The 24,935-nt window shown below is 39.1% G+C and overlaps 2 protein-coding genes across 2 annotated transcripts; one reads left to right on the plus strand and one right to left on the minus strand.

The window, feature by feature from the left end:
- Nucleotides 1-18,987: 18,987 nt before the first annotated feature.
- Nucleotides 18,988-19,806, minus strand: LOC134801368 (uncharacterized). The gene has a single exon (XM_063773908.1). It carries the CDS (start codon nucleotides 19,804-19,806, stop codon nucleotides 18,988-18,990), a length of 819 nt encoding a protein of 272 aa, XP_063629978.1.
- Nucleotides 19,807-20,853: 1,047 nt separating this feature from the next.
- LOC134801369 (uncharacterized) lies at nucleotides 20,854-22,713 on the plus strand. The gene has a single exon (XM_063773909.1). It carries the CDS (start codon nucleotides 20,854-20,856, stop codon nucleotides 22,711-22,713), a length of 1,860 nt encoding a protein of 619 aa, XP_063629979.1.
- Nucleotides 22,714-24,935: the final 2,222 nt, after the last annotated feature.

The following is a 24,935-nucleotide window of genomic DNA, read 5'->3' on the forward strand; positions in this document are numbered from 1 at the left end:
TCATTGTCTCTCCAAATGATTTTCTGATATTTTTGATCTTGAATGTTTATACCAATCATTCTAAACATTTTTTCTATGTCTGCAACGTACGCGACCTTATATTGTCTCCACTTAATGATGAGTGACAATAAGTCGTGTTGTAAATTGGGTCCGCTGTACATGATGTCGTTCAGACTTGTCCCATTTGACGTTTTGGCAGACGCATTATACACGACTCTAAGAGATGGGCGTTTCTCAGAGATGACCTTCGGTGCCTGACTTCGGTGCCAAATTTTTTTTTTAACTTATTTGATATGCGACTTTATTTCCTAAAATCTAGCCTTAATATAAAAAATATTGGTAGTGGAGGCCTCCATTAGAACCTTATAGTTTTTAAGATATTTGAGATTTAAAAAACACCGAAATCATGCGCAGGCACTGAAATCAATTGGCGTCACCGAATTCAATAATGCATACACAAAAATCACATTTCAATTTTATATCTCAACCATATTACATTTTAATCATATTTTTCATTCTTATTTGATTATAAGCGATGTAACAAGGCTAATGATGTCGAAAGCTTACATAAATGTAATAGATATAGACCCAAGATTTTAAAGTAATCTAATTACGGCTTGTAAAACAACATCTCTAGAAGATATCCCACACTATTTGACTGTCCTCATATAATAGGGTGATGGGCGATGTATGGTCCTGGAACGAGTTTCAGACATGTCGACCACAAATTCGCACATTAGTGCCATAAAGGGGGTGTTTGTTTCACACAATCCGACCGCACACGCATCAAAAAGAAACTTATGTTACCTACACCCGATAAACAAGAAACTTTTGATCAACGCTCAAAAAATATGCAATGTGATGCAATACGGAAAACAATTATTTTTGAATAACAGAGTTTTAAAGCGTGAACTCCATCAATTTAAAACTATTTGAAGTGGTCGACTAATGCCTGAAGATCTAATTACCCATTAATTATTTGAGGGTGCTGGAGATCTCCAGCACCCTCAAACACTTGAGCTAATTTGTAACTCCTATATTTAGACATAAAGACATAAGACATTGAGGATTGTTAAAACATTTGCTATGTTTAATTTGGGTCTATGTCTAGGTCTCATTGCCTTTGAAGCGATCTCGACATTAGAAGGCCACTTTATTTTTAATCCCTTGTTCTGAACATCCTGTCCCTTGGGTGTGCATAGTACTTACATACACAAGTTATTGTAAAAGAAGTGGGATCTAATTGACTGCATTCATTTAACATGCCTGACACGTTTAAAGGTATCGAGGTGTAGGGCCTCAGGTGATACAGAGTACAATTAACATAATTTACTTCATTGGTTTGAAGAGAATATCAAGACAGAGAAAGAAACATTGGGTCTTCAAATTTCAACACACGTCTGGTTTAAAAAACTACTCATAGTAAACTAGTGATCTTTTGTACCTATTATGACTTAATTTATTTTCAAACATAATTTTACGTTTATACTACGTATCTTGCACTTTTTAAGTGTGATAAATTAGTACAACAAACTAGGTTACAAAGCAGGATTTGAATTCAGTGATCACTTTTTTGATATCGGTGGTCAAAAAATCCACCGAATCCAAGGAAATCAACACCAGCGATGTCAAAATTAATCGCTTTTTAGCAATTACAGAAATAGCATGAGTGATACAGAGGAGATGTAATAATGATGGATTTACGTACTTTCGAGGATTTCTTAATCACTTGCATAACGATAAATGCACTAAAACTTTCGGAGTAAATTGTACCACCGATCTCAAAAAAACATAGAACCAAACCCACCGAAGGACGGTGAAACCTTTAAAAAATCACTTTATTATACTGTGACTGTACCTCTGCTCTATTCAACGGTTAAGGCACAACTAAAGCATACTATGTTTGAGACACTGAGTTCCTGGTTTACAACTTTGAAGGAGTACCGACATGTTTTGCAAATTACACCGAAATCAGGCACTAGCCCGGGACACATCGTAAATTTGGTTTTATTCAATGAGTTGAGAAAACACATTATTGTGATATAAAGAATATGATAAGTTAACTAATACCCTATGCGTGAATACCCATAATAACTCCGATCTAATGCCCCATCTTGAGTAATAATTTTTTGTTTCATAAAATCTGGGTGCGGGACACACCCACCGAACATCATTTTGGGCATTTGAATTTTTTTTTCTTGTATTATATAAATAATAAATAAATAATTTGATAGTGCCCCTGACAGAATATAGGCTGAAGATCATGCCTAAATTAATTCAGATTTATTGAACAGTAAATTCAATCATTTATTGCCCCGGACACGTAAAAATGGCCCTCCTGCGAAATGCCCAGATGTAGTTGCTGACTCAGGCCTTTGCACGCAGTGATGTGGCAAGAAGCACTCTTGTGTTGAATTGGGTGGGCCGTCGATTTCGTCTGTACATTCCCGCATATGGCCTAAACTTATGTATTCTTGAATAAACTTCTTGTACTCTCTTTCGATATTTTGATCCTTTCGAAACTTGATCTCGAGTTGCCTGAACTGTGCTATGGCAATGTTCTTGGAGCGTCCTAGAGCATTTTCCTTCTCTGGCTTCAACGGCAATCGAACGACGTATCTTCCGTCTTCTTGTCGAAATGTAGTTTCGCGGTAGAAGTTTATACAATGTTGATCTTCTGATGACAAACTTGATGCTTCATTGATGTCTTCTATGGTCCAAAAGCGCGAGATATCATTCATGTTATTGACGACGGTGCAGCATTGATACGATGGCAATGGGACCTTTCCGTTTATGATGTACCCAAGTTTCGTTTTTTGAGCTACAGGGAGGTCATCGCCTTCTATTATGGTTCCATTTTGGACGAATTTAGCGTAGATTTCTGTTCCCAAGATTATATCGATAGGGCGGCTGATGTTGTAATCCGGGTCAGCCAGTGGAAGTCCTCTTAAGTACGACAGATCGGGTTTGACGAAGGTTTGATTCGGTAGGGGAAGAGTGAGTTTATTCATGATAAATAACTCGCCGTCAAATTGAAAGTCACAGTCCATTGATGACATGGTGACGTTTATTACGCCGTTGCAGGTGTTTCCACTAATGCCGAGGCCATACATAGTGTCGTTACAGCTTTCTCGGGGTAGTTGTAGAAGTTGAGCCGCAGCTTCCGTGATCAATGACATCTGCGCTCCAGGATCAATAAATGCTCTCAAAATGTGATAAGTTCCATCTACTGCCCTTGCCTTGATGAGGGCGGTAGGTAATAAAACTTCTATATTTTTATTACATTCTTGCGTAATAGTTGCAACAGTTTTCCGTTTACTAAGTAGATCGGAAGTATCTTGTTTCTGACTGTAGGCATCATGCACGAGTGTATTATGTCTTTCTTGGCATGTGCGGCATCGACTTGTTGAAAAACATTCCTTGTCGTAGTGATTGTAAAGGCAATTTTTGCATAAATTCAAACTTGCAATAATGCTCCGTTTGCGTTCTGGCTTTGCACTTTGAAATGTTTCGCAATTAAATATGCCATGATTCTTATTACAAACTGGGCAATGTTTTCTTTGATAATAACTTGATTTAACATCATTTGATTTATTTTGTGATAATGATGAATCTTTTATGCCTACAAATGATTTGTAATAAGGCTTTCTTGATGCTTCTGATTGTTGGGATGTTTTTGGTGTGTCCAACTTGCGGCGGCTGGCTTCAAATGATGTAAACTTCATTTCTAGGAAATCTAGAAATTCCTTTAAGGTCGGCAAGTCACGTGGGTTCTTTAATGATTCGACGTATTCCGTATGACTTTCCGCGTCCAACTTTTATGATAAAATATGGACGATAAGCGGATCCCATGACGAGGTGTCCACGCCGAGGTTCCTGATGGCATTTAAGCACTCGTTGGTGGTGTCATGTAGACGCTTGATTTGTTGATATGATTGTTGTTGCATTGTTGATAGCGACAGCAGGTTATTGAGGTGGGCGGTGAAAATCAGTTTCGTGTTGTTGTACCTGTGGTTTAAGATTTCCCAGCAGGTCTCATAATTTTCTGAGCTGATGTTGAGATGTTGAATAAGTTTTTCAGCTTCACCTCTGACCTTATTTTTCAAAAACTGCATCTTTTGTGCGTTGGACATGGAGCGATTATGATGTATGGCTTCATTATATAGATCCTTGAATGAAACCCACTGTTGGTAGTTCCCACTAAACGGCGGTATGTCCATGACGGGGGTTGATTTCTCACGGTGAGCCATAGACCATATTTTAGAATTGATCGATTTTTTGATGTCTTGGAATTTCCTCTCATATTTGTAGAACGTTTGATTGTAGGTTTCGTCGTCTTCGAAAAGTTCACTGTCGATGTCCCAGTGAAGCGTGTCAATGGTTGTCCAACGAGACTGGACTGATTTGAGTAAATCTTCAAATTCCCACTTGTCATTAACGGTGGAGAGGTCTATGTAATGTAAAGTACGCGCGAAGGCCTTGAAGTTGCTCTGTTGTTTTCTCATCTTCTCTGACAACTTGGCAGCATCAACGCTTGGTTTTTCGGTGAAATTGAAAATAGGTGGGATTGCGAACCCTGGATTGACTGGAGCCCGGGTTTCCGTCCTTTCCTGATTCTCAGATTGTTTGTCTTGAGGGACGTCGCGGCTCTGGTGATTTGATGGCCCAGGATGCGCTTCTTCAATTTTTGATTTTTCTTCGGCCCAATTGGGCATTGCTGACGAAGGGTGTGTTGAACGTTCTGCTGGTTTCGGTGAGATTGCCCTAGGTCTCGGTGATAGCGGAGCCCTTTTAGCTGTATCCAAATGATCTAGCAATACAGACCGAGCTGATTCGTAGAAGGCTTTGGTTTTGTTATAAGTCTTTTCGGCAAAATAAGTGCATTCCTCGTTCTTGAATGCTACCAACCTTGTATGATTGCTTTGAAACTCTTGCCAGAATCCGTCGAGGCCGATCAACTTGTTATTGATGTTAGACTCAGTTCGGCGGCTTGGACCATCTTTTTTGTAGTTCTCAAATAGCCTGTTCATATTGGCCATGAGCTGATTTTGATCGTTGCGAATCGCTTCCATTTCCTTTTCTAAACTCATCTTGATTTTTGATTTATTGATGGATAGGTGTAGATATTGATAATAAGTATTAATCAACAAATTATTGACAATACTGTGGCCACTGATTTTTGATGTTTGATAATGATATTGATTTCTTGATTTAAAATTGATGATAATTGCTGCAGCACTGATAATGGTGATTTTTCAAGTTCGAGATTCCTCTTACTTGGCTTGATTGTAGACGTCTCTTGATAATCTTGATATATTCGATGATGAACTGATGCTGTTCTCCTATGACAATGAATATAGTCAGGCTCTGGATGAGTCACAGCGCCTGTTCAATCCGCACGGTGAGACCCGCTTGTGGGAGGCCGTTTGGACGAAATCACTGTCACAGTCACTGATAGCTTCGAAGGACCATAAGATGTACGGATAGTACATCTGAGTTGATATGATTCTTGATGGTAGATTGCAATCTTGATGGAAACACTGATTTCGGTATATTTATTTATTGATAACCAAGGTATATGAGTACTAGCTAGGAGCACGTATAAACGTAAACTAATTCATAAATCGATGTATGGCGTAATCGCAAATACAGCAATTATTATAAAGTCATTGTATTTAATGCTGACGCGAGAAATGTGCGATGCTTGCATTGTACAACTACTATATAAATTATAAACTGAAATAAATGTCATATACTAAGAAAAAGTGACCAAGGCCTCCAGTGCCCCAGGCTGGAATCGAACCAGCGTCCTCTGCTATCGCGGCAGGTGCCAGGGGGCGCCACAAGCCTTCAGTAGGAAGTGCATATACTTGGAAAATTTGACTAATGTCGCTGTGGCCCGGTGGCCGAGTGGTTCAGGCACCTGCCGCGATAGCAGAGGACGCTGGTTCGATTCCAGCCTGGGGCACTGGAGGCCTTGGTCACTTTTTCTTAGTATATGACATTTATTTCAGTTTATAATTTATATAGTAGTGTTTCTACTTGATAAAAACAAATTAAAATATTTTCTGAAAAATAATTTAATTTGTTCAAATACTTCATAGTATTGATTGGCAGCGCCATCTCTCTCGCTAGCTCGGTATCATCATGAGAATGATCCAGATAGAAGGTTCGAACCATACTGTTCTACCTTAGAGATGGCCAGGGGGCGCCACAAGCCTTCAGTAGGAAGTGCATATACTTGGAAAATTTGACTAATGTCGCTGTGGCCCGGTGGCCGAGTGGTTCAGGCACCTGCCGCGATAGCAGAGGACGCTGGTTCGATTCCAGCCTGGGGCACTGGAGGCCTCGGTCACTTTTTCTTAGTATATGACATTTATTTCAGTTTATAAATTTTATTATATTATTGTTTCAATGTGTTTGTTTTGCGCATGATTGATAAAAGTTTTTTGTTTATTTTTTATTTATTTAGGAATGTATTTAGTGAGGCCCAACAAAGCTTGAGTTCTTCGGCAGTAATGTCGCGCTGCAATACTGCTGCAGTAATTCTACCGACTGTATTACTGCGGCAATAATATATATTTGTTTTATATAATACTGCGTATAATACTTTTATTTAGCGAGGCCTAACTAAGCGTGAGTTCTTTTGTTGCGCCCTGCATACAGATACAAACCGTTGTTCAAAATCGATCTTGACAGCGGCAGTCATGTCGCGCTGCAATACTGCTGTGGTAATGGTACCGACTGCAGTACTGCAGCAATATATTTGTATTATATTATACTGTACCCCCTCACTATGTAAAAGGACGCGCAAACGCACCTTGATTGTATTTAGCGAGGCCTAACTAAGCGTCAGTTCTTCGGCAGTAATGTCGCGCTGCAATACTGCTGGCTGTATTACTGCAGCAATATATTTGTATTATACTATATATTTGTATTATACAAGCGGTGGTGGCCGAGTGGATATGACGCCCGACTTTCAATCCGGAGGTCGCGGGTTCAAATCCTGGCTCGTACCAATGAGTTTTTCGGAACTTATGTACGAAATATCATTTGATATTTACCGCTAGCTTTTCGGTGAAGGAAACATCGTGAGGAAACCTGCATACATCTGCGAAGAAATTCAAAGGTGTATGTGAAGTCCCCAATCCGCATTGGGCTAGCGTGGGGACTATAGCCCAAGCCCTCTCGCGCATGAGAGGAGGCCTGTGCCCAGCAGTTGGACGTATATAGTCTGAATTATTATTTTAATTATTATATACTATATCATTTGATATTTACCACTAGCTTTTCGGTGAAGGAAAACATCGTGAGGAAACCTGCATTCAACTGCGAAGGAATTCAAAGGTGTACATGTGAAGTCCCCAATCCGCATTGGGCTAGCGTGGGGACTATACCCCAAGCCCTCTCGCGCATGAGAGGAGGCCTGTGTCCAGCAGTGGGACGTATGTAGGCTGTTTTTTTTTATTGACAGAAGCGTAGCGAAGGTCTACGTTTTGACTCGGGCATTTTGCTTTCGTATGTCCGTCCGGATGTTCTCCTCTACAGGTCACAATTCTCAACCGATTCTCGTGAAATTTTGTGACCAGATTCTATGATTAAATATTTTTTTTATGTCAATCCAGCTTTTGGAAATTTTTAAAAATGGCGGAGTCGTGATACCTCGCGCCTAAATAAATAGTCGTATCGATATCATAAGTGCACAGAGAGTCTGGGTTCGATCCCTAGTATTTGTATGCTGGGATATAACTTTATTTTATTTTTTTACACTTAAATTTCGTATTTTTTTATTTTATTTACTATATTTAAAGCTCTTAGCACCATGTAATTTAAAGCTCTACTCGCGAGGTCTACAGCTCACAGAGCCACTAGTTATACTGTAGGTACCCCTTCACTATGTAAAGTTACGCGCAAACGCACCCTGATTGTATTTAGCGAGGCCTAACTAAGCGTGAGTTCTTCGGCAGTAATGTCGCGCTGCAATACTGCTGGCTGTATTACTGCGGCAATATATTTGTATAATATTATACAGTATCCCCTCACTATGTAAAGTTACGCGCAAACGCACCCTGATTTTATTTAGCGAGGCCTAACTAAGCGCGAGTTCTTTTGTTGCGCCCTGCATACAGATACAAAGCGTTGTTGTCTAATGATGAAGATGTCACAGATTGTCACAGATGCATCAATCAGGGAACGAAGATAAATGCCGATGGTAAAGAAAAATATATCGGGATGACGGATGCTACGAAAAGTCATGTGATCATTTCCATACTTTATTTTACTTTCGATCGGCGTTTTATATCAACGATTATTATCTTGACTTAGTGGTGTTCTCTTTTATTTTATGTAAGTACGTAGGGTAACTTGTTGATCAATGAAACACTAAAAGTTCAAGCCTTTCTATCTCTGGTGTTTTTAAAGTTATGAGTGTGACATTTCGTATGAAGATAAACAATTTCATTGGCTATCGTATGGTATTCTTGGTTTCTACTTATCTGTAACAGTTCCTGTGTTATAAGCCTTTTTTTGAAAAATGAGTTTTGTTTCATTGTGTACTTGTGCATGTTTTCAATGAAACACTCTAATTTTTACAGTGAAACAAATGTAATAATTATAGTCTACCATGAAACATCGTTAATAAACATTGAACCGGTGTATTAAATAAGTGACATTAATACATATATGCTTTCACTCAATTCATGAGAAAGGAAAGGAGAGAATAGTGGTAGGCTGAAATTGGTTATTTAAAAGGTTTCCGACATATGGAATCATTATAAGATTGCTGAAATATCTAAAAGCGAAATACTTGTTTCATTATACAACACCTGAGTTTCATTGTGAATCGAAAATCTGGTCGGCAGGTACGGCATACTGCGAAAACGGCGCCTTTTATGTCCACGGAGCATGATTGCCAACTAGATAGACGCGGGAGGGTTTTGAGCATCTCCATGCTTGATTTCATACACTTTCTTGCAACATAGTGTTTATAAACGACTGTTTCAATGTTAGACATGTGACCTATACCTTGCCATCAATGAAACATTCAACATATAAACCATCCTATCTCAGCCATTCCTAAAGTTAAGTATCTTATATTTTGTCATATGATAGACAAATTATTACCAATTTTCATGGTATTTTAGTTTCACAAATTTTGCACATAGTCTTTAATTATTAAAAAAAAAAATGAGTTTGTTTCATTGTGTGCTGGTACTGGTGTTCAGTGAACATCATGTTTCATTGTATATTACATAAAAATGTTTCATTGTGAGACTGGGGGGTGTTTTTTGAATCAATTAAATAAAACTGCACCAAAGAGTGAAAGAAATTTAAAAATATTTACCTCAAAATAAACTTTAATACACATAGAACATAACAAAAACTTAAAAAACGCCAAACTTGAGTCTATATCTTGGTAAAAAATTGCGAAACTTAAATGAAAAAATTTACTTTTGTTGCACGTTTTCACAATAACGCTCGTAGCAATGTGCTCCTTCTCCGAGGCGCGCTCGCGTTTTGGGGAGGTGCTGGGGGTCCCTGAGCCTGCCCTTGCTTAACAGACGGCACTAGCTGGTAACACCTAGTTTCCGAGATATCGCAAAGTTACACTGTGTCCGATTGTTTCAATGTAGAACAACTGACCCTACTTGTTGTAATAGGTGGACATATAGGAGTGCTTCCAAATAATTTTATATATGGCATTTTATCGACTTTACTTATAAAATAAATCATGGCCTTGGAGCTATATTCCTTAAAATTAAAACCAAAATATTACTAAATCTGCGGATTTGCTTTTCGCGGATTAGCAGAGTAATATTTTGGTTTCCTGATTCTATTCACTATATTCCTTTTCTAGAAAATCCTGCACTTAAAGTTTCTTTGGAATTCGCTTATGAGAACCCCGTACAGATAGTGTAGACAAGACAGTGTTTGCTGGTTGCAGTCGATTAAAATATGTTGTTTATCGATAACTATAATGTTCATGGTAAGTATTTCGATTTTATTTTGACATCTTCTCATCGCATCACTCGTGGCAAGATAAACAAGCGAGATGCACTGCGTTTGTTGTTGAAAATGTAATCATACCTCAAAATAATAGGTAACGTCACTTTTTCAAAACCTCTTTTCATGAGTTTGTTGATTTAGCTGTGCTTTATAAGTTATTTTCATTTTTATATTTTGTTAGTTAGCTCGTACATTCTTTCATACGAGCAAGTTACATACTGTAACTCAATATGCTTGATCTTGCCACCTCGCCCTGCCCTGACATGAATACCGATGTTACCACAGTAACTTTTCGGGTGACAAATATATATATCTATGAATAATATGTAAGGGAGGAGATTCTTAACAGCATCGCTAAGTTTGTCGCGGTTTGCATATGTAATTGTAATCACATATATTGTGTGTATTTTTATATTTTTCGATTGTTAGAGAATAATTGATATATTTGTATAATTGATTGAATAATTGATTGTTTGTATTTTATTTATCCATAATGAACCCTCAACCAGGTTGTGATCTAATAGCTACCACATAGAAAATGTGTTTTTTTGACGAGCAGAGAAAAGACAACTGGATATCAATCTCGATGTCTCGGTATCCGAAATAGTTGACGTATTAGTATTACGATTTTAGTGTCGTGATTTAACCCTTTATAAGGCATCGATGCAAATTTAATCCTATGACTTTGAAATAAAGTTCAAAATCAGGTGGGAAATATGTTACCTCTACCCCATAAAGGCGTAAGCCTTAACCGAGCTTTCAATTAATGTATATATGTGGCCACGTGTGCAACATAATATCCACATAAAAGCCGTACAAAAAATTTGCCTTTATAAACAAAAATTACTCTTTGAGAGCATAATTTCATTACTAGGTACTTTTAATTAACTTGTTGTAAAAAAGATAATTTTAATAATGTGATGATAAGTGCATTAGTACAGAACCTACTTTATTAAACTATTTTAGTATTTTTCTACTCTATATTTGCTTTTACTTTATATTTGCTTGTATTATGTTAATAAAGACAAAGCATTTTCTAAAGGATGTTAATTATAAAAATACTGTTAACACAGCGAGTTAATGAACTTGACACCGTTAATTAAATTACAGCTTATCCACGAGGGATGAAGGGGAGGAAAGGGGGAGGGGGGAGATTTTTCACCCGCCTCATTACGCAACATGGGTAGTAAAGTAGGTGTCTTTGGGCTGTTATGAGGAAAGGGGACGGCCGCTAAACGTGTTCCCATTTTCCTCTATGTTACTGTACTACGTTTGTATGAAAAGGCTATTTCGCGCGGGTTCTCCACTTTTGTCTTAAGGTGCGATGTAGATTCACAATTCAAATTACTGACCGTACTCTGAGGGGTGAATGTAGATCATACTGAATACCTAACTTTCACTGTGGATCCGTGAATGCAGTACTTAGTTGGTGGAAAACATAAATAAATAATTGGCCTTGTCCTGCAAACTGTTTGCTAAACAATCCAACCTCAAATTAAGTTAATTGAAACTCTTTGGTTCAGTCCAAGATGAAACGGGAGCGAAGTGATAGAAAGATAGTTTATTAATTTTTCATTCACACACCACAACATCTTATAAAACAAAGTCCCCCGCCGTGTCTGTCTGTGTGTTTGTATTTTCGCGATAAACTCAAAACTACTGAACGGATTTTCATGCGGTTTCCACTTATCAATAGAGTGATTCTTGAGGAAGGTTTAGGTGTATAATTTTTTAACTCGTACAAAGCCGGGGCGGGTCGCTAGTAACGAATAAAAAGGCAAATTATTCAATTCACAGTAACTTAAGGTTGATTGAAAGAGATCCCTTATAAAGATAAGTTTGTCTTTGTATACATTTTGTTTTTAACCTATTTAGGCCCTGTCTTCACTTTCCTTCAGGTGTGACTAGGTCCAATCGCTGATAAGTTTATAATATAAAAAACAACGGGTTGCACTCCGGGAGTGCCGGCAGAAGTGAAAACTCAATGACATTGTAACAGTTTTTTGATCAGGTCACGTGTCCGTCTTACGAAGCGTCTTACGTCTTACGCTGTCGCGAGTTTAACATTTATTCCCATCACAAAAAGTCCGCTGACTTTTATATTTTTTTTATATTTTTTTTTTTGTGTTTGACATTTCTTTTTATTTATTGTTAATTGTTACCAATTGTATTGTTTTTTATTATTATTATTTGTGTTTTAAACAATGATTGTAATATTTACGTATACTTTGTATGACATGTCAAAAGTGCTTATTAATTTATTATTAAGCCTACTTGAATAAATTATTTTTTTGAAGTTGAAGCACAGCGCCGCTAAAGAAATTTTTACTTCAAAAACAACTTATGTAAGTAAGTACATAAAGCGTTTACATACATCCAGCAAACTATCACTGTCTACACAATGAAAAGCTATCTTCAATGCTTTCCTAAATATACATATTTATAGAGTTTTAGTTTTTGCAAAGCCATTAGGAGACTATAAACTAGAGATTCACCGGATATTCGGTTACTATCCGGTATCCGGCCTATCCGGCCATTTTAATAACCGGCCGGATACCGGCTTGTGACTTAGTATCCGGCCGGATACCGGATAGTAACATTGCTTGATTTCGGAGTAAACAAATTGGATCTAAGAAACAGTCACGGTCATAATTGTACCCGTTTATTATTTGAAAACAATTTAAACATTCCACTCACTTCCACGCGCACTTATTTCGAACCCAGAAATGAGTCCGCGAATCTCTACGAAACAGTACGGTTACCATCAGTTTGTCACTGACGTAAACGCCGTCGAGAACGTAATTTACTTTCTATACATCCCGTTTGCACTAATATGCGAGTGCGAGCGAGATGTATAGAAAGTAAATTACGTTCTCGACGGCGTTTATGTCAGTGACAAACTGATGGTAACCGTACAGGAAATGTAGGTATAGTCCCGCCGGCCGAATATTCGGCCGATGGTCAGACCGAATATCCGGTATCCGGTATCCGGTCAAACAGCTATCCGTTGCATCTCTACTATAAACACGAATCTTGTTTCTCTTTGTAATACCTATAATTCATTAATAGTTACCTATTATGGGCCCGATTCGGATTTTGAATCGTTTAGTTTCGTCGTTTCCCATCATAATTTTTCCATCATACCAATCGTTTTCCATCATAATTTTTATTGGTCATATTGTCAATAGTCATAAATTTTAACAATATAAATTGCAGTTCCGATTTTTGCAGATTCCGATTATTGTTAGTCATAAAATTTGTTACTCATAATATTCAAAGTCCAGAAGGTATACCATTACATAATATTGAAGGCAATAAACTTGCTTACATTAATCGTTGTAAGGTCTTTTATTGCAGGTTATAATGATAAGTAGGGGCTCTATTGCCTTCTGTAAATTTTAAGTTCCGATTTTTTTTGGACCATAACGTTTTCCATCACAATTTTTATTAGTCATATTGTCAATAGTTATAAAATTAAACAAAACAAATGGCATGCTTGTCTACCTACCTGGGGATTTTTTTTTATTTGGCTTACTGATTTCCCCTCCATTTCTTATTTTTCATGTAGTTTATTAAGCCATTTCGTCCCGCCAACGAGTCGACGGAGCCCCGCTTCGCGGGCTCCTATTTCCGCTCTGAGGGACACAAGGTAACTAACGAACCTACCTGAGGAAACAGATTTCATTTTTCTTTATATGAAGGATGTCATTAAAAACGGCCCTTTGTTTGACATAATTATTGAAAGTCATAATGTTTAATATTATATCCTAAATATTAGAATATTAGAGGATATCATTTTATGACTATCGAAATTCGAAACAGTAAGTTTATGGGAAACAAAGAGACGACATTAAAACGATATGATTAACGACCATTAGTCCGATAAAATATATGCCTTAAAATATTTCTGAATAATTATTGATATACCTTTGAATGTTATACTCAACAATTTTATAACTTTTGTGATTATAGCGTTTACTATTATAGATGTTTAACATTAGAACTATGAAACGTTATACTTAACAAAAATTATGACTATTGATGTTTATGTCCATAAATTATATGGATATCAATTTCTGACTATCGAAATTCGAAACAATAAGTTTATGGGAAACAAAGGGATCCCATATTTTAGACATGTCATCACCAAGATACGATAACGATATATTTAAGATATAAGTAATCTGTCAAATTTGACATTTGCGCGATTCTGGAGATACTGTTGAACGATTTCCACAGGATATGACTTAGAGATCCAATTCACATCTAATAGATATCTTACTCTATCTAACGTAAAAGTGACATTGGTTGCCCGAATTGCGCTGCAAAAGAGAACAAGTTGATATATATCTAAACTTAACGTATCTAGAATGGATCTAGTACGTGTCGTCTCTTGTGAATATCTTGAAGTTCGAATACGGCAGTATAATGATCTTTATTATATTTAATATAGTTATTTACGATACAAGTACGAATTACCTATTTGCACGTCGACGTAGTTATGTAATGTGCTTACTATAGCACAGGGTGTCGTAATGGAGCACCAGATGTACTGTAATAGTACATTGTGCAACATGGGGCGTAAGTTGAATATTGCAAACGAGAGTAAGTTAAATCGCGACGGCTTGCCGGAGCGATTTATAGACTCGAGTTTGCAATATTATTAGCCCCGAGTTACACACAATGTTTTTCATCACACTTGCGATACAAAAATTAAGTATAAAGACAAAAAACTATTAATTATGGCACTAGAAACTTCATAACTCCTTACGGAGAACGATTTTTCTATAACTCCCGCTAAACCTGCGTGCAATTCCACATTTACTGAGCGAGTGTGATGATAATTACTATATTGAACTGACATTAGCTCCCGGTCTAAACTGCAACTCTTTTGCAGGAGTGTTGGCTTCACTCTCGCGACTGCAGGAAATCACGGACCAAGTCGCATAGACTACGCATTATGAAGCATTTACGTAGACTTGGAGTCAACGTATAGTGAGTTGCGAAATTGCATGGAGAAATTATGAATGAATAAATTGATAAAGTCGTCATGCACTTTTGAGAGAGACAGAGAGAGAGAGATCGAGTCGGCAAAGCTAATAATATTACTGACTGTACATAGCCGCTCATTTGCTTGAAAATGTCTAAGCCGAGAACCGCACAGTGTCGGTTTTGATATTTGAAATTACTTGATACTTGGTTTTGATATTTGATAGGGGCCTCGTCAATGATATTAAGACAACAAAAACAACTAATGCAAAAGAACTTCTTTTCATTCACTTTAATGTCGTATCACGTGATACACGACACGTCTTTTACCAACTGCCTAGTAAAAATTGTTTTAACTTTTCATAATGACTAATGTGGACCACTGTGTGTGTAAGTACTGATAGCCTAGGGGTAAGAGCGTGCGACTTTCAATCCGGTGGTCGCGGGTTCAAACCCCGGCTCGTACCAATGAGTTTTTCGGAACTTATGTACGAAATATCATTTGATATTTACCAGTCGCTTTTCGGTGAAGGAAAACATCGTGAGGAAACCGGACTAATCCCAATATTAAGGCCTAGTTTACCCTCTGGGTTGGAAGGTCAGATGGCAGTCACTTTCGTAAAAACTAGTGCCTACGCCAATTCTTGGGATTAGTTGCCAAGCGGAGCCGTGGCAAAATGCCGGGACAAGGCGAGGAAGAAGAAGATGACTAATGTGTACCGGTCTAGCCGAATGAGCTGTGATGCGTCACTTTTGCACTTTGTTTTTAAAACGTGACAGATAATTTATGATGACAGAGGCCATAAAGAATAATTATCAAAATTTGTTTCTCTATTATTTAAACTCAGTTATTTATCGCATTACTGAGTGCAACATATATTTTTTTCAGTGTCATCATCATCTTCCTCGCATTGTCCCGATATTTTGCCATGGCTCGTGGGAGCCTGGGATTTGCTTGGGAACTAATCCCAAGAATTGGCGTAGGTACTAGTTTTTACGAAAGCGACTGACATCTGACCTTCCAACCCAGAGGATAGTAAACTAGGGCTTATTGGGATTAGTCCGGTTTCCTCACTATGTTTTCCTTCACCGAAAAGCGCCTGGTAAACATCAAATGATATTTGGTACATAAGTTCCGAAGAACTCGTTGATCTCGTACCGATGTTTCGGTTTGAACCCGCGACCTCTTACCGTACGCTCTTACCTCTAGGCCACCAGCGGTTCCTATTATATTTTCATCTTTATATTTTTTTCAGTGATTGTCTCATCTTGGCTTATACAGCCACGAGAGACGTTGTTTCGCGCTTACAGACGCTGCATAAATCATCTGTCAAGATTATCAAACTACACAACGGGACTTAATCGCGTATTTAAGTTTTAAGATTTACCTCCGACGTTTCGAGGACGGCGTTGTCCCCGTCAAAAAGCCATTGAAATAAAAAAACATTGCAATTTTAATCGGGACGAGGGTTTTAAGATCTCATCCACATGGAATCCAGTCATTAGTAAATGTAAGCGGAAACGAATATCGACAGTCGATAAATCGAATATCGTTAGTGTTGTATGTCGACAGAGTAACATCCCTAGTGCGCAAAACGTTCAAACTGATAAACAAGACCAAGTGCGGGTAGTTCGAAAAACTCGCGCGGCTAGAAGATGTTGATGTCAACTTGAGCCAGTCTTCTCCGAGACCACGGGGACAACGCCGTCCTCGAAACGTCGGAGGTAAATCTTAAAACTTAAATACGCGATTAAGTCCCGTTGTGTAGTTTGATAAAGTTTAATAATCGTGAAAGTTTAAATCATCTGTCAAGATGTTAAAGACCTGATGTCTCATCTTATAGGTAAGTGTTCCGTGCAGGAAGCATTTCCACTCCCGCTTACATTGTGGCGCTGTTTGTCGATTTTCTTTATTGCTCTATTTCCAAACAAGTTCGGGTGCTAGTTTATGAGAAATGTGCAAGCATTTGGAAACTACGAATGAGAATTCGAATGCTTTTCTCACGTGGGCACCAAAATATTGGCTTTATTTTCCATTTTTTTGCACACGAATTGCGTTGAGCTTTTGAATATTTGCGCTAATTACGAAAATAACGATACTCGATAAATTTGTGTTTGGATATGGATTATCTATTATAATAATAATATATATTTTTTACCTACCGAAGAAATGCCGCCAGCATCCTTGGTACAATGCTTCAAGGGCCTATTTTAGATTTAAGCTAGTTATTAATTTCGTTTAGTAGTACTACTATTATATACCACTATCTTGTATATAAATAAATGATTTAAATAATTTTGAGTTTCTTTTTCGAACTTGTATTTGTAGGCTAAGTAAGTGCAGTGAGTATACACTTTTGTCTCAGGCGATGCCGGTTGGCACAATTGTTTCTAGTCCTTCAAAGCTGATTTGGCCCGGTAGCCACAAGTTCGTACCCCCCCCCCCCCCCCCCCCCCCAAAACAAAAACAGGGTTTGACAAAGTTGCGTTCGGCGCTCGAAGTCACAAACTTGGATTATTAATTGGGCCAACATCATAAACAAGTCTGCAAAAAATCAGAACTACCGCCCTACCGGATTTGACGCAAAAGAGCCAGGTTACAAAATTCGACAATGTTTACTGGATTATTGTATGAATGTATAGAACTTTTCATTATAGAGTCTGTGCGGAAAGAGAAGAGTCCTGAAATGTATGGGCTCCCTTACATTCCACGACTCTTCTCTTTCCGCACATACTCTACGTGGTGCGACACGCACTTGGCCGGTTTTTATATTTTTTTCTAATCATTTATTTACATACAATATATATACAGTGGTACTACTAAACGAAATTAATAACTAGATTAAATCTAAAATAGGCCCTTGAGGCATTGTACCAAGGATGCTGGCGGCATTTCCTCGCTGTATCGCAATGTTGATACGTTGTGCGAGGTAGTCGCCAGCTCTTCGGTCACCAGTTACGTCAACCAGACGCTTCGCGATTTCTGCGAACAACTTATGCGCGCTGGGACCCCATGGACCTAGAGTTTCAACTCCAAATGGTACAAAATGGTACTCTCTACCGAGGCTCTTATATTTTATATTCTATTTGAGAAACAATTCAAATTACCTCTTTTACAGAGTCAAGTAAAACGGTTAAACAAATGCTTAATACAGACGCCTTATCCAAACTCATTCAATTTTATAACAATATCCATTATAGAACGCCTTAGCAAAACACGCTGTCAGTTTTATACAATATCGAATGCTCACAAAATATTCGAGGAAGCCAATTCCACGGTAACAATTTGATAAGGTTTTGATGTTATACGAATACGACCTTGAGTCATGTAGGAGCCGGCATTGTTTGTTTTTCGGTGGCAAATCGTACCTTCTCTCTCTCTCTTTAGCCCTTTTCTACCCTAAAGGTGTAGGCCTCCTTCATTTTACGCCATTCGTCACGGTTCTGTGCAACCTGGAGTCACTTCTACCCTGCAGTCCTTTTGATGTCGTCGTACCTTAAGTGTTGTTAATATCGATAGCAAGCAATTTCTAAGTCGTACGACTTACGTCCGGGGCACTCCGGGGTAAGGTCATCAGGCATCTCACGCGCGCCAATAAGTGCGAACGAGATGGCCGAGACAATTCCAGATTTCGTGAGGACCAATTAGCATCAGCGGTTTACGCTGGTTGGTGCAGCGCACAAGGTCAACTTCTTTCAACTTCAACAATTATTCAGCAAATAGGCCACAAAGGCACTTTTACACGTCAACATTGAATTTACGTATAAGCAAAAATAATAACAATACATCAACAATTTTATAAAATACAACTAAATGCAATTACCAATTCCAACTAACGTATTACAATTACTTAGAGATGTATATGGTCTCTTAATGTAAAAAAATACAGATACAAAATCACAAAAAAAAACTAAAATATTTAGAGGTGTAAATGTCTCTAGAACTATAAGGTTATATCTTCTTCTTCTTCTTCCTCCTTGACCTTTTCCCATTTACTTGGGGTCGGCCTTTCTTGTCCTTTTCCTCCATAATCCACGATTTTTGGCTATTTCAGCGTCTGTATTTACACCTTTCATGTCTTTTTCGACTGTCGTCAGCCAGGTGGCAGGTGGTCTTCCTTTTCCTCGTTTTTGTGTCGGCATATTTAAGGCTACCTTAACCATATGATCTTCTGGGCGACGTAGAATATGCCCGTACCACCGGAGACGATTTTCTTTAAGTTTATCAGATATTGGTACGACTTTGAAACTCCCTCTAATAAAGTCGTTACGGATTTTATCCAACAGTGTGACTCCTCCCGACCAACGCAACATGCGCATTTCTGTAACATGCATTTTATTTATTTGTTGTTTACATGTTGCCCAGCATTCCGAGCCGTATAAGAGAGCGGGTCTTATTGCACTTTTATAGATTTTCCCTTTTACTTTTATTGGCATTTTCTTATCGCATATTACGCCAGTCAGTTCTCTCCATTTTTGCCAACCTACTGTGGTTCTATGTGTGACATCTTTATCGATCATGCCATCGTTGCTGATAATGGATCCTAAGTATTTGAACTGGCACACAGTAGGAATTCTTGTTGCGCCGATGTAGATCTCAAAGTTGCTGGCGTCGGAAGTGCCATCAAACACACACGACATATGCTCAGTTTTCTTTCTACTAATCTTGAGCCCATTTTTTTCAAGTGCATCTATCCAGGTGTTAAATGTGTGTTGGAGGTCGTCTATATCCTCTGAGATGAGTGCGACATCGTCCGCGTAAAGGATGTTCCAAGGTACGGGTTTTTGGCAACTTTTCGTGAGGTAGTCCATTGTTACATTGAAAAGTAAGGTTATATAGTTTATCAAATTATCCTTAGAGATGTATAGGGTCTCCAAGAGTCAAAATCCGGTCGTATCAAAACCAGATGAAAACCTTATCAAATTGTTACAATTGAATCGGCACTAGCACAGCCTTTCTTTTAAAGACAAAAAGGATTACTTGAATACAGAATGAATTGTAAACACGAGAAGAAACAACTTGGCACTATGTCGCTTTAACACGCACGATATTTACGTTTATACTACACACTTTTATATAAAAACGGGAAGGTTCTAATAGCGAAGAGTTTACTTTCAATATCAGTTTTATTTTCATGGCGATAAAGTTGAAATTCAATCGCGCGTCAATTTAAATATATTCACTTAATTTATCGTGACTGGTTCACCTTCCTAACTTTTTCTTTCTCAGCTCTGAGAGTACCAGAAAGCAAGTCGGATAGTCGATCTTTGACCACGAAAGTCAAGGAAAACATTGAAAGTGCGAGTTTATGTTTTCCTGATGACCATGAAACTCGTGTATCGGGCTCTAAATATCGCGCTATAGAGGCTAAGGTTTACGACGGTGATTTGAGGGGTGCAGTACGGTTGCTTCTGTCTGATTCTTCTCTGGCACCAGTGGATCAGGATACTTTGAACTCTTTACGAGAGAAGCATCCATCTCCATCTAGGCCGATGTGTTGTCCTCCGGAACCAAATAGAAATAGCACCTTTTTATCAGTAACGTCCCATGAGGTTGCTAAGGCACTGGGTTCATTTTATAATGGTTCTGCATCTGGACTGGACGGTTTGCGTCCACAACATCTTAAAGAGCTCACTTCTTCTTCTGCGGGTGATAATGGTCGACGTTTATTGGATTCCCTTACTGATCTGTGCAACTTCCTGTTAAAGGGTATGCTAAATTTGGAGGTGAGGCCTTACCTGTACGGCGCTTCGTTATGTGCACTTTCAAAAAAGGATGGCGGCATACGGCCGATTGCTGTAGGTAGCGTGATTAGGCGTCTCACTGCGAAGTTGGGCTGTCGTGCCGTTCGAGATAGCATGTCTGAGCAGTTGCAGCCACAGCAGGTTGGTTTTGGTACAACGAGGGGGTGCGAGGCGGCTATACATGCGACTAGATCGTTTGTTTTAAATAACGATAACTCTAATAGTGTCCTTGTAAAGATTGATTTAAAAAACGCGTTCAATTGTGTTGAACGGGACATTATTCTGAAGGAGGTTTTAGATTTGGCGCCGTCTCTTTACCCTTTTGCGTATCAATGCTACTCGGGTGCTAGCAACTTGTATCTCAAGGACAGCTTAATCTTGTCGCAAGTTGGGGCTCAACAGGGCGATCCTTTGGGTCCTTTGATTTTTTGCTTGGCGATACAAAAGGCCATTGTCACATTAAACTCGCCTCTTAATGTATGGTACCTCGACGATGGTACCATTGGTGGATCGCCTGAAGCGGTAATCGAGGACCTAAAGAAGCTTATACCAGCTTTGAAGGAGATTGGGTTGGATGTAAACCCAACAAAATGTGAGTTCTACGCTTGTGGTCTCGTACCGGTTGCCTCGTCAAGATCTCTGGAAGAGTTGCTACCAGGTATTAAGAAGGTCAATAAAGCTTCTCTTTCTTTGCTGGGGGCGCCAATATTTCCTGATGGGGTCAGTGCGGCTCTGCAGACTAAAAAAGAGGCTCTTGAAGCAGTGCGGGGTCACTTAGGAAATCTGTCGTCCCATGTTGCTTTAACATTGTTGCGAAATTGTTTTGCCACTCCGCGGATGACTTATATTTTACGGACGTCGCCGTCGTGGCTTTTTGTCGACGACGCGAGGGAGCTAGATGGACAGCTGAAGTTGACCTTGGAGCTGGTTCTGAACGTGGAGCTCAGTGAAGCACAATGGGTTCAGGCGGCACTCCCTGTTCGGTACGGTGGTTTGGGGATTCGTCGCGTGGAGGATGTGGGACTAGTGGCGTTTCTTGCGTCTTCGTTTGGAGCTGAGGGTCTTGTCACTCGCATTTTTTCTTTGAATGGTGGCAATTCCCCGGTCCCATTCGTTGCTGAAGCGCTGGCAAGATGGTCTGTCACAGTCCCGGGCGATTTGCGGCCTCAAAACCCTGCCGTTCAGCGGGAATGGGACGACGTGTGGAGCAAACACGTATACAGCTCATTGGTGTCTGGTGCCTCGGGAGCAGATCTGGCGCGTCTCAAGGCCATCGCGGAGCCAGAATCAGGGGCGTGGCTCCATGCATTGCCCTCACCTCAACTGGGTACCATGCTAGACAATGACTCGCTGAGAGTAGCTGTGGCACTCAGATTGGGGGCAAAAGTGTGTGAGCCTCACCGCTGTGGCTGCGGAGCATGGGTGGCGGAGAACGGGCATCATGGCCTGAGTTGCCGACGATGCGCTGGCCGTTTTCCGAGACACCACTCTATAAATGAGATTGTGCGGAGGGCCATGGTTTCGGCAAACATTCCCTGTGTGTTGGAGCCGCCGGGTCTCAGTCGCACGGATGGGAAGAGGCCGGACGGCCTTACGTTGGTTCCGTGGCGGAGAGGACGCTGTCTCTTGTGGGATGCAACTTGCGTGAGCACGTTTGCTGCATCCCATTTGGGGCAGACCATGCGTTGTGCTGGTTCGGCAGCGGAGACTGCTGCCAAGCAAAAGCACGTTAAATACTCCGCACTGGCATCTGCTTACGATTTTGTGCCGGTAGCACTGGAGACAGCGGGGCCGTGGGGAGTGGAAGCTCGCCGACTTTTTGGGGATATAGGCCGGCGTTTGCGGGAGAGAGGTGGGGATCCTCGCTCTGGGTCGTACTTGGTTCAACAGGTCTCCATAGCAGTTCAGCGGGGGAATGCTGCAGGCATTATGGGGACCTTTGAGCCAGGTACGATGCAGGGTGGGTTATTTTAAGCTTAGTGTAGGTTAAGTTTTATTTTAATTATTTTTAGGGTTTTTTTATTTTTATGTATAATTTAAACATTTTAATTGTAATGTTTATTAGGTAAATAAAAAGTATTTATCGTGCAATTTTGGATCTTAAATTGTTTCGATAAGATTGCTTTTAGTTTGTGACGTATTTGGAACTCATCTCAGGTTATTATAATCTTCAATTCTACTTAGAAAATATCTTAGATGTTTTGTGTACATTGCCGTTTTTAGTACGAATGTAAGTATAATAAGTTCTAAGTGAATAATTTTGTCGTTCCTACGAGAATATTAAGTTACTTATCTTTTATTGTTTCAGGTTTTTTGACATCGCTCCATTTGGATTTTAGGCTGCCTTTCCACTGAGCATAGATGAGCGGACAAACAGAGATGAGAGGAGATATAAGGGAATCAATAACATTGGTTGTTATCTATGAAAGTATAAACATTATGGCACTTCACAAACCACAAGTTATTTTTAAAAGTCGCTGAACAAATGTTGGTGAGTATGAGGAGTACAGCCGACAGTTTAATTTTTTGCTCATATTACAGGCCACACCCGGTATATCAAAAGTCCGTAGGTAACTAACACTTTAGTTGGCTCCATATAAAAGCGCAGTAAGTATAGCGCACATCGCTTGCTGTTGGATCAATACGTCAATACTGGTACTTGTCTGGTATTCCGTCTCACAGTGAAAGCAGACGCAGTACCCTAATAACTTTAAAAATAGTAATAGCATCAAAGTTAGCATGCGTTATTCTGGCCAAGATGGGACACTCTGACAACACCGATTGTCGTATGTGTGGCGAAGAGGAAGAGACAGTGAAACACTTAATGTGTGAATGTCACGCCCTCGCCAGACAAAGAATGAAGGACTTTGGAACAGGATATCTGGAACCAAAGGACTTTAAAACGCTACTCATGAGCTCCATCATCCGACACATGGATACGGTGGGAAAAGCTCTTGAGTAGTTGACGAATCTTCTCTAGGGGGTAATTGCACAAAAGATCTCTATGGGTCGAAGTGTATCCGCAAGGGCCCCCGAAACCAATAAGATAAGATAAGATAAGGTATGTTAGAATGTTTCCCCTTCTCTCGAGTACGTGACTGTTTCTTCATTATATGGGTAGGTAAACATCATTTGAATTGTTGGAATTTAAACTTTCTGTCAATTATTTTTTTAATTTCGCTGTACCGATGCGGGATTTCGTCACACGTATGATTAGGGGACTCAGACTCACTTCCACCGCACCTACTGTGCATAAGTTTGCTGCGGCGTTCTCATGCTCGGTATATTTGCGCGCATATTTTGAAGAATACCCTTCCAATCCGATACCGGTATGCGTTAGCACAGAGCACACTTGCTGGGGTACAGTCAGCAGCAGAAGTTGCTAAGCGGGCCAGGTGTTCACAATTATCTTGACGCGACTTTATTGTATAGAATAAGAGCGTGTCAATCAATCAATCAATCAATCAATTTATTTTGCTATAATAAGGGTTGGTTTACAGGTGTTATTACAATATTTTTATGCACATTCCTTAATTAGCCATAATCTATAGCATGCAAAATATTCACAATTATTTACATATGTACAATTTCAATTGAAACTTTACTAAATATTAAATAACATTATTTACCCAAATAATATTTTTCTAACATTACATTCAAATAATTATAATTTACATTAATTTTGCAAGAAATCATTTAATTTATAAAATCTGCGTTCTAAAAGCCACTCACGCATTTTTTTATTAAATTGGCCATCGGGCACTTCTTTGAGCTGTTGTGGTATTTTATTGTAAATGTTTACACACATCACCGTACAATTCTTCCTAAATCGGCTTGTTTTTTGTTGTTTGTCCACCACAAGTCGGCTACCGTTTCTTGTGTTCCGTGGATATAAATCACTAGCAGTTTTAAAAAGTGTTCTGTGCTTTCTTACAAATTTAGACACTTCTTCAATATATAAACATGCAAGAGGTAGTATACCCAATTTAAAGAATAAAGGTTTACAAGTTTCCAATGGGCTAACTCTACACATAGCACGAATACATCTTTTTTGGGCAACAAAAGCTCTCTGGATGTCACCACTATTGCCCCAAAGAATCAAGCCATATCTTAATACAGATTCAACATATCCATAGTAGGCGGCCATAACTGTTTTGTGATCTGTAGTTTTTCTTAATCTACGAAGGACATATACA

This window comes from Cydia splendana, chromosome 21, assembly GCF_910591565.1.
Source record: "Cydia splendana chromosome 21, ilCydSple1.2, whole genome shotgun sequence".
Lineage (NCBI taxonomy): Eukaryota > Metazoa > Arthropoda > Insecta > Lepidoptera > Tortricidae > Cydia > Cydia splendana.

What these genes read in the sequence shown, in the direction of transcription:
- LOC134801368 (XM_063773908.1), bottom strand. Translation starts at nt 19,806, where the DNA reads ATGGACTACCTCACGAAAAGTTGCCAAAAACCCGTACCTTGGAACATC.
- LOC134801369 (XM_063773909.1), top strand. Translation starts at nt 20,854, where the DNA reads ATGTCTGAGCAGTTGCAGCCACAGCAGGTTGGTTTTGGTACAACGAGG.